Here is a 14,262-nt window from a genome sequence, read left to right on the forward strand (position 1 = left end):
TATAATATGCGTGTTTGACATACAGCACATAATTACAAACAACGATATATCTGCATGTATCGGATACCACAAGCACGCAAAAAATTTCACGTGGACGAAAATAGTGTAAGGAAACATCGATGACTATTTATTATAGCGCAACGGTATTCTTACGTGAATGTATATATATAGATATTTTCTTTTTCGAAAAGGACACGAGGGTTAAAAAAGGTAAAAATTGGCCTTTTGCCAATATCTTAATTAATATTTTATGAACAAGTAGGTACTACTAAAATATTAAGACCCTGAAAGTATCAGACCTCAATCTCAATTGAGTTTCGAGCAAAAAAATGAGACTTTTTTACCGTTACGAAAATTTTGAAAAGAATACGAGATGTTGAGTAGTCTGTAATGAATGTAAGATTAATAATTTTATAATTTTACTCGAAAAGTATCATAGTGAAGAAAAAACATTCGAGAGATGATAATTTTTTTTATCATTAATTTATTGAGCTAAAAATCTATCCATTGTGTGTGTAAAAACTTTTGACTCTCTTGATAAGATATTAAATTTTTGGAAAAATCGGTCAAGTCAATGCTCGGGGGAAAAATTATTTTACATTTTGTAGTTTTCTTCATTTTTACCGAAAACCAATTGAGATTGAGATCTGATACTTTCGGGATCCTAATATTTTAATAATACCTACTTATCTAAAAAATATCATCATTACGATATTCGCAAGATGCATTTTTAACCTGCTTATCCCCCTATGGTTTTTGTAATTCCTTGTTTTATTACTCGTTTTTATATTATTTTTCGTCAGGTCATGCAGGCAGGGCTGAACGCTTTTTTTTTTCTTCCGGGGGACAATTAAATGAAAATCAGTCTAGCAGAAGACAGAAAAATGTAGCATACAAATTTTTTGGATAAGAAACGCTTAGAAATAGTTACGAATGGCTAACGCAGCAGCTAATTAATGCTAAAAATGTGTTTCCTTTCTTTTTACAAATGTGACTTTATTTTGTTTCCTTTTCTTGCGAAGAATTAAAAAGGGAAATTCTGCAACGCGCGCGTCGGAGATAAATGGGGCTTGATCTTTCGGTAATTAAGATGAGCCGAAAAATAAACAGGCCGTTTTATCCCATTCGCTATCACTTCCCTACTTACTGACACAGCTGCGGGGCGTCGGGACGGCCAAATAAACGACTGGATAGATTTAAAAGCACACGACACTCTGTATACACCTATATCGCGTATATGTATATTGTATACATATATTTCTCTGCATCTCTCGCTGTCTAGTTTGATTGTTTATTATTACACGACGTGGTTACATTGTTTGAAAGTCAAGCAAACATCCAAGTTACCACCCGTGACACTATCCTTATTGACTGAGTAACGGGAAAAGTGTAGTTGTGCAGGCTGCTCAACCGACCCTTTCATTTTTCATCTTTCCTTCCGACCAAAGTCCTAGTCTCGTCTTCGTTTACCAATCCGTACCGATCCGTACCGTAGATACATTTTTTACGGATTTTATATAAACACCCTTGCAATTGTCTGTAGGTACTCTGAAAGTATTCCTACATTTCGTACATAATTTGACTTGCAGAATTTCTTTCATCCATTTGCTAACGAACAATTATACAGCAATATTCAAGGGCTTATTTGTGACGATTCTTCAAGTTAACAGTTTTCCTTCCAATTTTCGTTCAGATTTTTAAAAAGCAGACATTTTTTCTCGAGCATTTCTCGTAGTTTAGGATTGGCCGATCAAAGTCTTCCCTTCAATTTTGAAATCTCATCGATTGAAAAAACTCACAATACAACCGATACAAGTACTGAGATTCGTTTGTATTATATGACAAGAAGCAAATACAGGGTTCGTACGCTTTTTGGAATATGAAAATATTCCCTGACCTTTCCAGGTAATCCAGCATGAAAATCGGATTTTTCCAGTAATCTTTCAAGAAATATGACTCCGACTAATCCTAATTTTTTTTACACATCAATATTAATACCTTTAATACTTCTTGGTGACTATCTTACTGTCTGACTATCAATTTACAACCAATAGCCTGCGATTTTCCATGAGAAATTAACAAAAGAAGGTTTGGTACTAAGTAATATACACACAATGTACAAAGCGTAGCGACGGAAAAAAATTTTCAGTGCAATCTTAATTTTCTGAATATCAATAGTACTTTGTATGTACAAGAATGAGTTCATTTCTTCAACAGACTCAAAATTCCATTATTATCCTATTTCCGAAATCCCCTGACTTTTCCCTCCTGTAAGAAATTCTCTGAGTTTTCCCGATTTTTCCTGTGCATACGAACCCTGTAAATGGCAGAAAAAATTTGGATCGCAAATTTTTACTTGGGAAAAATCTGTTCAAAGCCTATTTCAGGGTGGCCAAAAATTTTTGGAAAAAAAAGCCCCAGACATTTCCAGGTTTTCCCCGGTATAAGTGGCCACCCTGCTATTTCCTGCAGAGTCCCCCGTAGGCCTTCGCAACGCCGCAATCTTAGTCGGACGATTCGAAGCAATTCCCAAATAAGCCCTTACCGATATCCGGCGGCGCCATTCACCCTTCCACATCGCGATCGTGTGTACCTATGCACAGGTGCATAAAGATAAAGAGATGTCCGCACTCACGTCTGTAGGGTCTGCCTTCCTCCGGGGTCGACCTCTCGGTGTTCTCGGAGCCGGGTGTCGCGTTGGCGTCCCTGTCCTCGTCGTCGGGCGTCGCGCCCCGGTTTTGTCCCTGCCCGACTCCGACTCCGACTCCGACTCCACTTCCCGGCGGGGATCGGCTCGCAGACCCGGCAGGACTTTGGGGGGCGACTTCGCCGACCCCGGCCGTCGAGACTCCGCCGGCACCGCCGGCGACGCCGCTTGACGGCAGCGTTGGTGAGAACATGTTCGACATACTCGAGAGCGAACCTATCGACGCCAATCCCGATGACACGGTCGTGTTCCCAGTTTCAACTTTGAGACATTTGCTGGGCGGCGCGAATGCCGAGGGGCCGAGGGGCCGGAAGGCCCCGAAGGGCGACCTTGGGTCCAAAGGGTGGAGGAACTGCGCCGGGAAATGAAGCATGTGATGCAGACCATAACCCAGGGACGCCGCGGTGCTGAACGGTACTTGAAGATCTTTTGAATCTGAAACCTTAGATTCGAAAAACGAACCCCACTGTTCATTGCCACCCACAACCTCTCTCAGTATATTATTTTCTTTCCGAAATCCTCGATTATTACAACTATTTGGATATTCGAAACAATACAATTTCTGTGTTTCTTGTGTTTGTTTATCTCTTCGCGGTTCGTTACTGTACCTGTTGTTTCTGCGCGTTATTTGATTGGCTTACTTTTTTCTTTCGCTAGTAGTTCATTTCATTACCGCAGCTACCGCGTATTCGACAGAAGAAATTTATCGTTTCGAATTTCACTTAGCTCGAGGCCACCAATCGAGTTGAAGAAATTATTGCTTTAACGACGTAAAACTTTGGTCACATTTGGTTTATGCTTTTTTTGATAACTTAGACACCCGAAAAACAATCTATGCTATTACCATCTTGAATCTTGTGAACCTTGGTTTACTTCACTGATTGTGTTTCGTGTTCGTGGCAAAATCTGGTTCAACTGTATTGGTGCTCTCGACCCGTCTGTCAAGCACTTGACAAAGAACGTACTAATATAATTTAAATTATAAGGTTTTGAAACATTTCGGGAAGCGGTAAATGCACAGGATCAAACATTTTTGTCTTTCAATCTCCACGATGTGCTTACAGATTGATTAACCGTTACTCGACAACTGATTGAAGAATTGATGAAAACTTGAATGAAAAAACATTCTTACGGCTAAAACGAAACTGATCATCGCACAAGAGTGAAGTTAATTTTTTCACTTCATTCTTCGAAATCACTAGACTTCACTGACTATATACCCACACTCTGCAGCATTTCTGCAAGCACTGGTTCACAACACTTTTTTCGACTTGCGTGAAACTTTCATATCATAATAGTTGATCAATCCTACTGCACGGTTGTAGATGATTTTGCAAAAAGTCGTGAACACAGATAAGAGAAGAAAATTTTGATCAAGTGCAAAATGTTCTATTCCTATTATGTATTGATATTTTCCTTCGGCGATCTGAATTGTAGGATATTAAGAAACATTTCTTGCTTTCTTTGCTCTGATTTCGTCTTTGCCTTCATTTATTAGATTTCATTCTACTCTAGATTTTCAATTTTGTTATATGACTTTTCAATACGTCGACCAATAAACGTATTTTAAGTTTTACCAAAGGCAACACTGAAGTAATAGTCATCACACTCTTTTTGACATGCGTTTTTGCAGTTTGGAAAACTATGCCGTGTTATCAAATAATTTCACCGATTTAGTCAGTTATTAACTACGTGAACCGAGCTTTCTGAATGTGGAAGCCAGCTATTATTTTGTCACCAGCAATGGCGTTTAACAAAAATCCGAACGAATATGTTTTCATCCGATTGCGATGAAAGACTTTCGTACATATTTAATACGTCTTGCTCGACCGTCGCAACAAGTACGGAAAGAACCGTGCTAACGTGTAAGCTTTATCGATAGTTTCGTTTTTTACTCGTTATAAAGGAAAAAAATCTCGATTACTCTGTACAAAACGATACAAACACACGACCAGAAACTCAGCCAAAACGAAGTAACACCATAAAATGGGTTTAGTTTGGATAAAATCATAAACAGAAATTGGCGTAAGAAACATCGTGCAGGACTCAAATAAATAATGATAGCGGGACTAATGAGTAGTTGGATTGTTTGGTATTTACATAGAATGGAATTCTTTTTAGTATGTCTGTGAGACTAAGCTAAGCACTAGGCTAAGTTAGGCAAGGTAAGCTTTACGGAAAAAACCACTAACTTGTGGGTTGAAGGGTCTTTGCATTCTCGGAGCCTCTGGGAGGCCCCCGCCTTGTGAAAAAACGACCAGAGAAGGTGGTGTGAGATGATTCGGCACGTAAGCAGAGTTGTCCATCTAAAAAATAGGATTCCCCGCTTAATGTCTCAGCCCGAGAAAAATTTTCGAGAAATTAGATACCTTTAACGGGAATAAAACGCCTAGAAATATGGTGAATCCGTACAAACGATTCCCGTGCGAACATACGCGCTCCGAGTCGATTCAAAAAATTAATTCAAAATTTCGAAAATTACTGATCGCTTCCTACGCGTGACACAGAACAATCGGTTACCTAATCGACGACGTTCGACATCCAGCTATAAGTTCAAGAATCGAAGCAATTGAATTGAAATCTACGCCGTAGGTATAAATGGTATAGAATTAAATATCGAACCAACGCAACTGAGAAGAGGCAACGTTCAAAAGGGCGGAAAACTACGTTGTTCAAAATACTGTCCGACAGTAGTGAACGATCGTAAAAATGATGTTAAAAATGGAAATTATCGCGGACTCGTTTCGAAATAGCTCAGCAATAAGTAAATCGAAGATGTCACAAGAGCATAACACAGTTGTCACAATGTGAATAAACAAAGCACACGCGGGAACCGGCGAATAACATGTCGAGTCGCAGTGGCGCCGCTCTAGAACCGCGCGCGCTCCAGCGTACATAACCTCGAAATTGAGACGCGCTATCCGGCTACCTTGGCTACGTTGTTATCGGCTGTATCATGAGCCCTCCGCGGGTTGCGAGCCAGGTATGGGACGGGAATGTAGGGTTATGTGTATGTGTGCGTGTGAGAAAGTGGCGGTGGTGGAGGTGGTTGGAGCTACGATGAGCTACCTCGTGGCCATGCCAGTGCAGACTGATTCAAGTAAACGAACTTACCCAGGAGAAACGAAACGGCGGCTCCCTCCTGCCTCCTACGGCCTTTCGCGTGCGGGCTGCGTGCGTGGGCACGACATGGCGGGTGCCCCCACCGACCTCGACACGCATGCGCGACCGCCGCACGCGCGACGACCATTGGCCTGACGCCTTTTCGCGCACGGAGACGTACGAATTACGATTCGCAAATCGCCCGAAATCCCCGCGTGCCCTTTTACTTTCTTCACGATGCGTTTTCTTCCCCATCCCTCGATGATTGAACGACGGAAGAAAACGCGTCTTCGGTTATCGACTAATAACACGCTCCGTTCAACCCGATCCTACTCGAAAGCCGTAAATTATAACGCGCCTGTAGTTGTCGGATCGGATTGTTATACTTGTTACCTACGAACAATTCAAAACTCCGTCATTTTTAGAACTGCCTCACACTTGTAACGTTTGACTTACGAATGAGAATAACGTCAAAGTACATCGAGGTCGAGACACAGGCTATTGCTGAAGAAAACAAAAATTAAGACAAAATACATGCGTGACTCGAAGGAAGTGCGGTTCAACGGTAAATGAACGAGGACAGGTAGCATCATCTGGCGGAATGCGCCGGCAGCTTATTCACCTCGGCGGGTTCCTGTTTTGAGCCTTGAGAATTCCACGAAGATCTAAGCAAGCTACGTCGGTAAGATATTTTTTGATTTTTGTCTTATTTTTTTATTTATTCTTTATGTTGTCATGACATGTATATACAATAATAGCCAAATTCACTAGAAAAAAGTGTATCATTAGATATTTTATCTTAATTTGATAATGTCAGAATCCTAACTGCGCTAGTACATTGATGCCAGGGTAGGTGTTTCAAAGATTTTTCTCAAACTATTAATGCGGTGCGTTAGAGTTTAACTGTATCACCCCATAACCCTTGAAGTCTTTTTGAAGATTTCATCCTCAAATCGTTTGGACAGACACGATGCACAGTTTGTGAAAAATTGAGAAAATTGATGGGTTTGAATGATTAATCTACGAATTCCTAAATGTGTGCAAGAAAACCTGCAATGATTAAACAGAATATGTTGCGGGAACAACTGGCTAAGGCCGTGAATGGAATGAGTCTCAAAATTCCATTGTTCTATTCTCCATATTGAATCAGTGTAAACAAAGCATCCACATTTTCTTTCTCTGATTCTTCTTGAGTGACAACATGAGTCACATCTTGATTCAGAAGGACTTGCTCGATTAGTATAGTTTCAGTATTCGCTCCAGTGCCGTCACTCGCGCTAATGTCCTCTCTGGGTTCGTGAAAATTCGAATTTTCCACTTTGGTTTGGTTACGTCTTCTTCTCGCCCTTGGCCGATCGCTGTGAATAGTCATGTGTCTTCTCAAGTCGTATTTTCCGACAAAACGGGCGTCGCAAATCTCACAACCATACGGTTTACCGCCAGCATGAGTCCACATGTGTCTCCTTAGTGCTGCACTGAACGTGAATGCCACTCCACATACGGTACAAACGTACGGCTTTTCGCCTGTATGAAGAAGACTGTGATCTTTTAGCGTAGATCTCTGATTAAATTGTTTTCCGCACACTTCGCATGTGTAACTTCTGGGGTTGGAGTGAATTCTAATATGGTTGAGCAAGTTCCCTTGCTGAGAGAATGTTTTCATGCAAATCTCACATCTGAATGGTTTCTCGCCAGTGTGGACCCGCATATGTACTTCCAGTGTGCGATTATTCAAAAATCTCTTGTTGCATATCTTACAAGGAAATTTGGGTAAATGGAGACCTTGAGGATCGAGGTGACTGATCAAGTGCCGTTTGTAATTACCTTTGTGATTAAAGACTCTAGAGCATTGACTGCAGGCATAAGGAGATCCATGAATATGACTCGTGATATGAGTTTCCAGTTCGTTTTTCATTTTAAACCGTTGTCCACACTTTGGGCACCGATGTCGATAAAACTCCGCATGACTAATCATGTGTCTCTTTAGATATCTCCTCAATGCATACGCCTTATGACATATGAAACAAACATAAGGCAACGCACCTGTGTGCAACTTGATGTGGGACCGAAGTTCCCTCAGATTGTTACAGTCCTTTTCACAAACTGTACAAAAATATGGGCCGCTCGCTGGTACGTGATTATCCACAATATGGGCTAAAGCTCCGGTCAATTCGCTATAATTTTGCATGCATAGACTACACTGATAATTCATCCCATTCTCTGCGTTTCTAATTTCCTTGATTTTAATTATTGTATCATTCAAACTACCCAAAATATTGTCTTTCGGATCAATAAAGTAATCCGAATCTTCACCGTCACTTCCTTCTACAACCTGCGTTGTTGTCTTGCGAGATTTGCACCGCTCATCAGTTTCCGAATCTTCTCCCTCAATAATTTCTCCAGTGTAAAAAGTCATTGGCATTGATGTTGTTCGATAGATTGTTGAATTCTTGTCGTCGTTGAAGTTCTTTTCAAACCCCCAAGAATCGGACGAGCTTGTGTTTTCTCTGGCGTCGTCAGGATTGAACAGCATGTAACTTAGTGACGCAGGAGGCGATGGAGTTGCTCCCTCATCGGACATGTGAACTAAGGCATATTCAGAAATCTCCGATTTAGAAGCACTTTCTATATCGTCCCTTATTTCCTCCTCAAAAACAGCTGCTTCTTCAATTAATCCATCTGTTTGTACCTCTGGTTGAAAGATATCATGTGGTTCAGCCTTTACCGAATGTCTCTCATTCTCTGTTAATTCATTTTGTCCTCTCAATTCCTGGATATAACTAACATCAATGAATTCCGCTGCATCTGCCGTACTCTGTGTGACATCGACTTGTTCAACCTTAATGAATTCGACTTCGTCTGCCCAGGGTGCCTGAATCTGAACGAAAAGAATATTTTTGAAGACACAAAAATTGAAACTATTAGTATTGTAACTCAATGTAAATAGACAAGCCATTGTCACACATTACTGGTGCATCTATCTATGATTCCAATCAAAATGACTGCGGTTTGTGTTGTATATGACTGTATTGGGTAATTCTAACATTATGATTAATTAGTTTGTTGGGGTAAGATGCACTTCATTTTGGTAACTAGTAGATTTTTGACTTATATTACTCACTTCATGTTACAGAAGGTCAATACCTAAATGTTAAATTTTTCAAGGTGAAATTGCATTTCAACGAAGCAACATATTGTGTTTCATTATCAATTTACTTGGCTTTTTGAGAATGTTTAGTGTCCCATGTTTCTAGTGCGACATAAATAGTCGACTTAAACGATACCTTGTTCGCAGAATAATCTGCCACTTGGAAAATGTTGCGTAGTTTTTTATCCGTAGCTTGAACTTGCATTTTAAAATCGTAAAAGGCATCCGTTCGATATGCACACTTGGCGCAAAGTTTGGCAGGAAGTCCATCAGATTTGTCTACCTAAAATCAACCACATCTTCATAAAACGGGATACGGAGAGTGAAAGAGACTGGGAGGTAGATGAGAAACAGAAACGGTGATAAGTTAACTGAAATGATTCACAGGAAGAATGAGCAGTTTGGTAAAACAAATCCTAACCTGGATCGAGGCTAGCGCGGCTAGTTTGACGGGCAAATTTTTACTCCCCAACTGCCCGTCATACATTGGCATCAAGACGACGTCGGCTCGCATACAGGCGCGACACATCTCGAGACTCGTCACCGAACTCATCATTTCCTTCCTCTAATCCAGATTTTACGCTCGAAACTTTTCGTCCACCATTAGTTTTCACCTACAGATCAATGTAAACAAAACACAAATACATAGCACGATGATTGCGAGCCTCTCCCAAGTTTCCGGCCTCCTTGGAACCCCGAAAACTAGCGACGGTGGCACATTTCAGGCACGGTCTAAGCAAAGGGTCTAAGTCACTCTAAGTAGTATCACGGCAGTATCAGTGCGGTCTAGCCTGTTCTGTTATCATGATCGTTGACTGTAGTCTTTTAAAGACGGTTACCTTAATGCCGTTTTATGTGCTTACTGGATTACGTATTGCATGTGTCAACTCCCGCCGGTAAAGAAGCTACCGGATCGGTAACACGGCTTCTTATGCATTCTTATGGCCCCAGACCTACTTACCCACCGAGTAATGTACTTTGTAATTCGCGTCGGGGCAAGCGATCTTATCACGATCTCAGACACGGGTTTGGAAACTTGTAGACACAGTCTTGTAGAGTGAGGAGTGACTCAGGGGTACTATGATTCCGCCCATTAAAATTTTTTTCGTGCCGAATCAGGAGGCTTCTAGCATCTACAAGTAATTTCAACATTTCTAAATATATGACTTTCGAATCAAGATTTTTTTTATAAGTAAAAATTTTTAATTCACAATAATAAGGACAGAATGATAAACATCAAATTGAACAAATGCCTTAACTTTCCGGCTAGCTTGTTTTCGGTCCGAAACAAAATCCAATTTCGATTCTATACGAATGATGTTATCATGTAATAATGTATTCCATTTTCTCACGTCAGCTACATCACCAGTCAATGTCACGTAATTCGTATAGAATTGAACAAGCAATTTGTTTCGTACCGAAAACAAGTTAGCCGGAAAGTTAAGGCATTTATGAATTTCAGTAAACAAGGCTATTTTGATTAGATGTTCATTTTTATCCGTTCTCCACAAAGTACCTTGGATTATTTAATCCGTTGACTGAAAAATATATTAATCTCTCTTAAAACTCAAAATGTTACATCTTTCTACACTGCAATACCGACAATTTGTTAACGCTATTCTGCACTACCACTGTACTCTACTGCACTAAGTCAAAGTTTAGAATCAAATATTTACACTATTTCATGAAAATTTCATACGTAAGGTTAATCCAAAATAGAGAATTTTTATGTGAAAACATGTGAATTATTTGATTACGAATTTGCATTCATTGGATTCCGTCATTCCGTTTGAAAATTACCACATGAGGCATAAGGGAAAATGGCGTACCAAACAGAATTCCCAAAGTAACTAGATTCCGTAACGCTACGGTGGCTACGGTTGAGTTTAGTATTTTTCTCGCTCTGTACCGTGATTGGCTGAGCACGGTTAGTGCGGCAGATTCTAATATTGCGCACAGGCGGTGGCACCACCTGTGGGGAAATATCGAAGTGGGTGATGCATCTGTTCGTAACTGCAACTCTGGTGATTTGCAAGTGCTTGTTGGTAAGAACAATGACGGTGGAGTTTCAGTCGGTAATGTTAAGTCTCTATCTTTCTTCGAAGTCGAAGATAAAAAAGGGGGTAACATAATTACCTGGAACACGCGGTCCAAAACAGAATATTTCAATGAATCTTTCTGAATATTTTAAAATAAATAACCGCGTTGAAAGTTTCATCGAGATGCATTATATATCATACATGCATGAAATTAATTCATCGATTTGTGTAAATAAAATAATCTATTTAAATGAGCTATATCCCTCGACTTGGGTGTCAATTCGTACTTTAAAATTTTTTTCATGGAAATTTAGCATTATCGATGAATTGGAAGTACGAATTTAAACCCAAGTTGAGCCAGCTGGCACGAAGACACAAATATTTGTGTATAAAAGTAATAGGTGTTGTTTTCCTCTCATGTCGAACACTACCGGACTCGAAGCGTCAGAAGTTGCCTAGCTAGTAATACTTGAGGTTGATTTTGCTGATATACAGTGATTGAGGGTGGATTTCGTAAAAATGGTACAAGTTTCAATATCATATGGAAACCATTTGTTGGAAGTCGCATTCTGATACTCATTACTACTCATTTTCACTTGTCATCGATTAATCACGAAAGAATTAGACGCATGAAAACTGTGAATAGTGTCAAAACTTCTGAACTTGACCAAAAATGAAACGATAACTTGAGAGCAGTGGTATTATATGTATACCTATATGTGTCCAGATCAGCCATTGAACTTATGTGAAAGTGAAGATTAGAGAAAGATATTGGGCAAATAATGCCCAGCTTATAATCAGATTCGCCCTTAATTCATAGTGGAAGTAACAAAAAGATTGAGGTTGTCGCTCAAAACAGATGTTTCACAAAAAGAAAATAAAAAACAATTCTCTTGTAACTTTTTATAGCCCGTTTTTTTTGTTTTGATATACTAACTGAAAACATTAGATTTTCTGGTACGAGAGTACGTCGTCTAAAGTTTGGTTGAAACAACGAATAAAAAACTGTAGTAGCTGTAGTACGTATCTAAAGTGCGAAATCCGCAATAGCAATGGATTTAAAGTAGGGGAAAGTTCCCTCTCTCAGGCCGATGAGCGGCAGAATGTGGCAACGAGGGTGCATTACACATTGACGTCACGCGCGCGCTGGAACGGCCATGCATGTCAGATTCTTGGTGACGTCATTGTCTTTTGCCGCACGAGCCGCCACGGGTTCCGCACTGTATACCAAATGGGAGACTACGAGACGCCTTACTGCGATAAGGAGACGTACCGCCCTTCTGGGCCTTCGTCGATGAAATGTTACTTCAAAGCTGGAAGAAGGGTTATAATTCACATCGGTCGAGACTGTGGAAGCTTGAATGAACCTAGCGAGGGCATAGCTAAGCGTTCGTCACTTCGCTCTAAAATGCTATGCTGAATGAGCTATGGGAGAATCTGGGTGGCGACTGTCTGGCACTCAGGCGGCGGGCGAAGGCGCAATGGCGAGGAGGCAAAGAACCGAGGAGACCCAGGAGGCGCAAGCGCCCGACGAGGTATAAAAGGTCGGAGGGCTCGCGGGTCGCGCCAGTCAAACCGCGGTACCGCGATATCGCCAACACGCGGACATCCCTCTTCCAGCGCGTCGTGGTAACGATGCTTTCTGGTTCCTAAATTTAAAAGGCTCGCCCCTCCTGAAGAGCGCCATCAGCTAGTTCTCGGCCCCCCGGGCCCACCAAACTTCTGTACGTTCCCCTGCACGGTCGATTTTATTAACAAGTTCATTCGTTGAACATTTTAGATTGTGTATTATATGTATTTCAGTTTCGCTACGTAGTCTCGCCATCCCTGCATTTTAAGATACACTCTCGTTCGTGCATGATGTTCGTTTCGTTTTTCCCACTGTCCCCCACTTCGACGCAAGTCCCCCGCCCCCCCTACTGAGTTCTCGCAAAGTCCAATTGTTTTCCGCTGAATACCTCTACAGCAACTTTTCCGTTTTGGCATTATTAAAAAAGTAATCTACTCTCCAGTTGAAAAGTTTCCACTCATCGTCAATTATAAAAGACTCATGTTAAGAGGAGATAAAAGGGATCTGAATAAAATCTTTTTAACTTGACGTGCATCTCACAAGGCTTATTATCACAAATAAAACAATTAGAAAGAAAGAGAAGTGTGGATAAAAAAAAAAACAAGATAAAACAACAGCCTTAAAGTGGCGCATGGGAAACAAAATGATCGGATTACAGCCTGTTTGTGAAGCAATATCTAGAGTGATGCATTAATGAAAGTTCAGGTTCTGTTCCGTGACTGTGTCACATAGATCTTGTACAACACAATAGCTCCTATCCTTATAATCTGGCGAAGAGCAGTCGAGGTGCATGAGGGACATTTTCGGGCGGCTTATGTTTGCGTAATTCTACGGACTGCAATTGAAGATTCCAATTCTTTTGCAACACAAAAGGAAGGATACCCGGCGAAACTATGGGAGTGAAAAATTACGGTAGCAGACCCATGTAATTTTGCTGCAGGAATGCGATGTCAACATATGAGCCCGCGAACTCTCTCTCGCGACTCGAGAACCACACACGTAAAAGCGGCTCAGTTGGTTGCAACCGGCTTCGTAGACAAGTGATTCTATTTGCACTTTCAATTAGACTCTCCGACAAAGTGAATTGAAAATTGTGGTCGTTTATAACTCCGATGTCATTCGTCGCAACTGCCTGAATACAAATTTTGCGTCGGCGTTGGCCACCCAACTGGTCGGTTATCATTATCGACAGTGGGGCTTTGGGTGCTTCGGTAACACGTTGGATTCCATAGTTCGATTAATTATCATTTATACCTTGAATGATCATACCGTCTGAGTTTTAAGCATTAAGCGTGATATCCCATCGATTCAGTATTATTCCGTCACCAGTTCGTATACCTAATTACCATTGCGGAAATATAAGGAACAGTTCAGCAGGTGGTACGCATTAAGACCCAATACACCAATGTTTGCGATATTCCCTATAATTTCCCATAATCCTATGCTTTTTGCGTAGCTTAATAATGATCATCAATTATACACACATCAATTATACTTCTCCGTCTTTTCAGCACCCCATTGTCCATTCTCCGTTCTCCCCGACCCCATACCTTCAAGTAGAAGTCTTAGTTGCTCGTGTGATGTAGATTTGAGAAAATTGATTCAATTCCAAAGTTCTGAACAAATTGTTCTACGTTATAAAACAATTATGTACTATAACGCGGCAAAGAATCTTGCATGACTTTGATATTATATT

The 14,262-nt window shown here is 40.7% G+C and overlaps 3 protein-coding genes across 10 annotated transcripts in view; 1 reads left to right on the forward strand and 2 right to left on the reverse strand.

The window, feature by feature from the left end:
* Positions 1–5,994, reverse strand: part of LOC124411154 (E3 ubiquitin-protein ligase Rnf220-like) — a 67,267-nt gene extending 61,273 nt beyond the window's left edge. Inside the window, exons 1-3 of one of the 8 annotated variants that reach the window (XM_046890088.1) lie at positions 5,822–5,994; positions 4,900–5,013; positions 2,636–3,173 (exon numbers count right to left, since the gene is read on the reverse strand). In XM_046890088.1, coding sequence (XP_046746044.1) covers positions 2,636–3,173; positions 4,900–5,013; positions 5,822–5,929 — 760 coding nt within the window. In that variant the 5' untranslated portion in view covers positions 5,930–5,994. The other 7 variants (XM_046890089.1, XM_046890087.1, XM_046890093.1 and 4 more) reach the window with 7 other exon arrangements.
* A 609-nt stretch (positions 5,995–6,603) lies between these two features.
* Positions 6,604–9,681, reverse strand: LOC124410842 (zinc finger protein 25-like). Its single transcript, XM_046889514.1, has 3 exons — positions 9,379–9,681; positions 9,094–9,240; positions 6,604–8,687 (listed from the first exon to the last, which is right to left on the reverse strand). Exons 1-3 carry the CDS (start codon positions 9,511–9,513, stop codon positions 6,939–6,941), a joined length of 2,031 nt encoding a protein of 676 aa, XP_046745470.1. The 5' UTR covers positions 9,514–9,681; the 3' UTR covers positions 6,604–6,938.
* A 2,912-nt stretch (positions 9,682–12,593) lies between these two features.
* LOC124410833 (metabotropic glutamate receptor 7-like) overlaps positions 12,594–14,262 on the forward strand; it is a 60,218-nt gene continuing 58,549 nt past the window's right edge. The window contains exon 1 of the mRNA XM_046889491.1: positions 12,594–12,720. The gene's annotated coding sequence lies outside the window, so the exon portion shown is untranslated. The remainder of the gene's footprint in view (positions 12,721–14,262) is intronic.

Source organism: Diprion similis, chromosome 10 (assembly GCF_021155765.1).
Source record: "Diprion similis isolate iyDipSimi1 chromosome 10, iyDipSimi1.1, whole genome shotgun sequence".
Classification (NCBI taxonomy): domain Eukaryota; kingdom Metazoa; phylum Arthropoda; class Insecta; order Hymenoptera; family Diprionidae; genus Diprion; species Diprion similis.

Bases quoted from the DNA above. Each gene is read 5' to 3' on its own strand.
- LOC124410842 (XM_046889514.1), bottom strand. From the start codon at position 9,513: ATGATGAGTTCGGTGACGAGTCTCGAGATGTGTCGCGCCTGTATGCGA. The intron at 9,241-9,378 runs GTTAGGATTTGT...GGTTGATTTTAG, and splicing joins CCGCGCTAGCCTCGATCCAG to GTAGACAAATCTGATGGACT. The intron at 8,688-9,093 runs GTATCGTTTAAG...CTTTTCGTTCAG, and splicing joins CAGATTATTCTGCGAACAAG to ATTCAGGCACCCTGGGCAGA.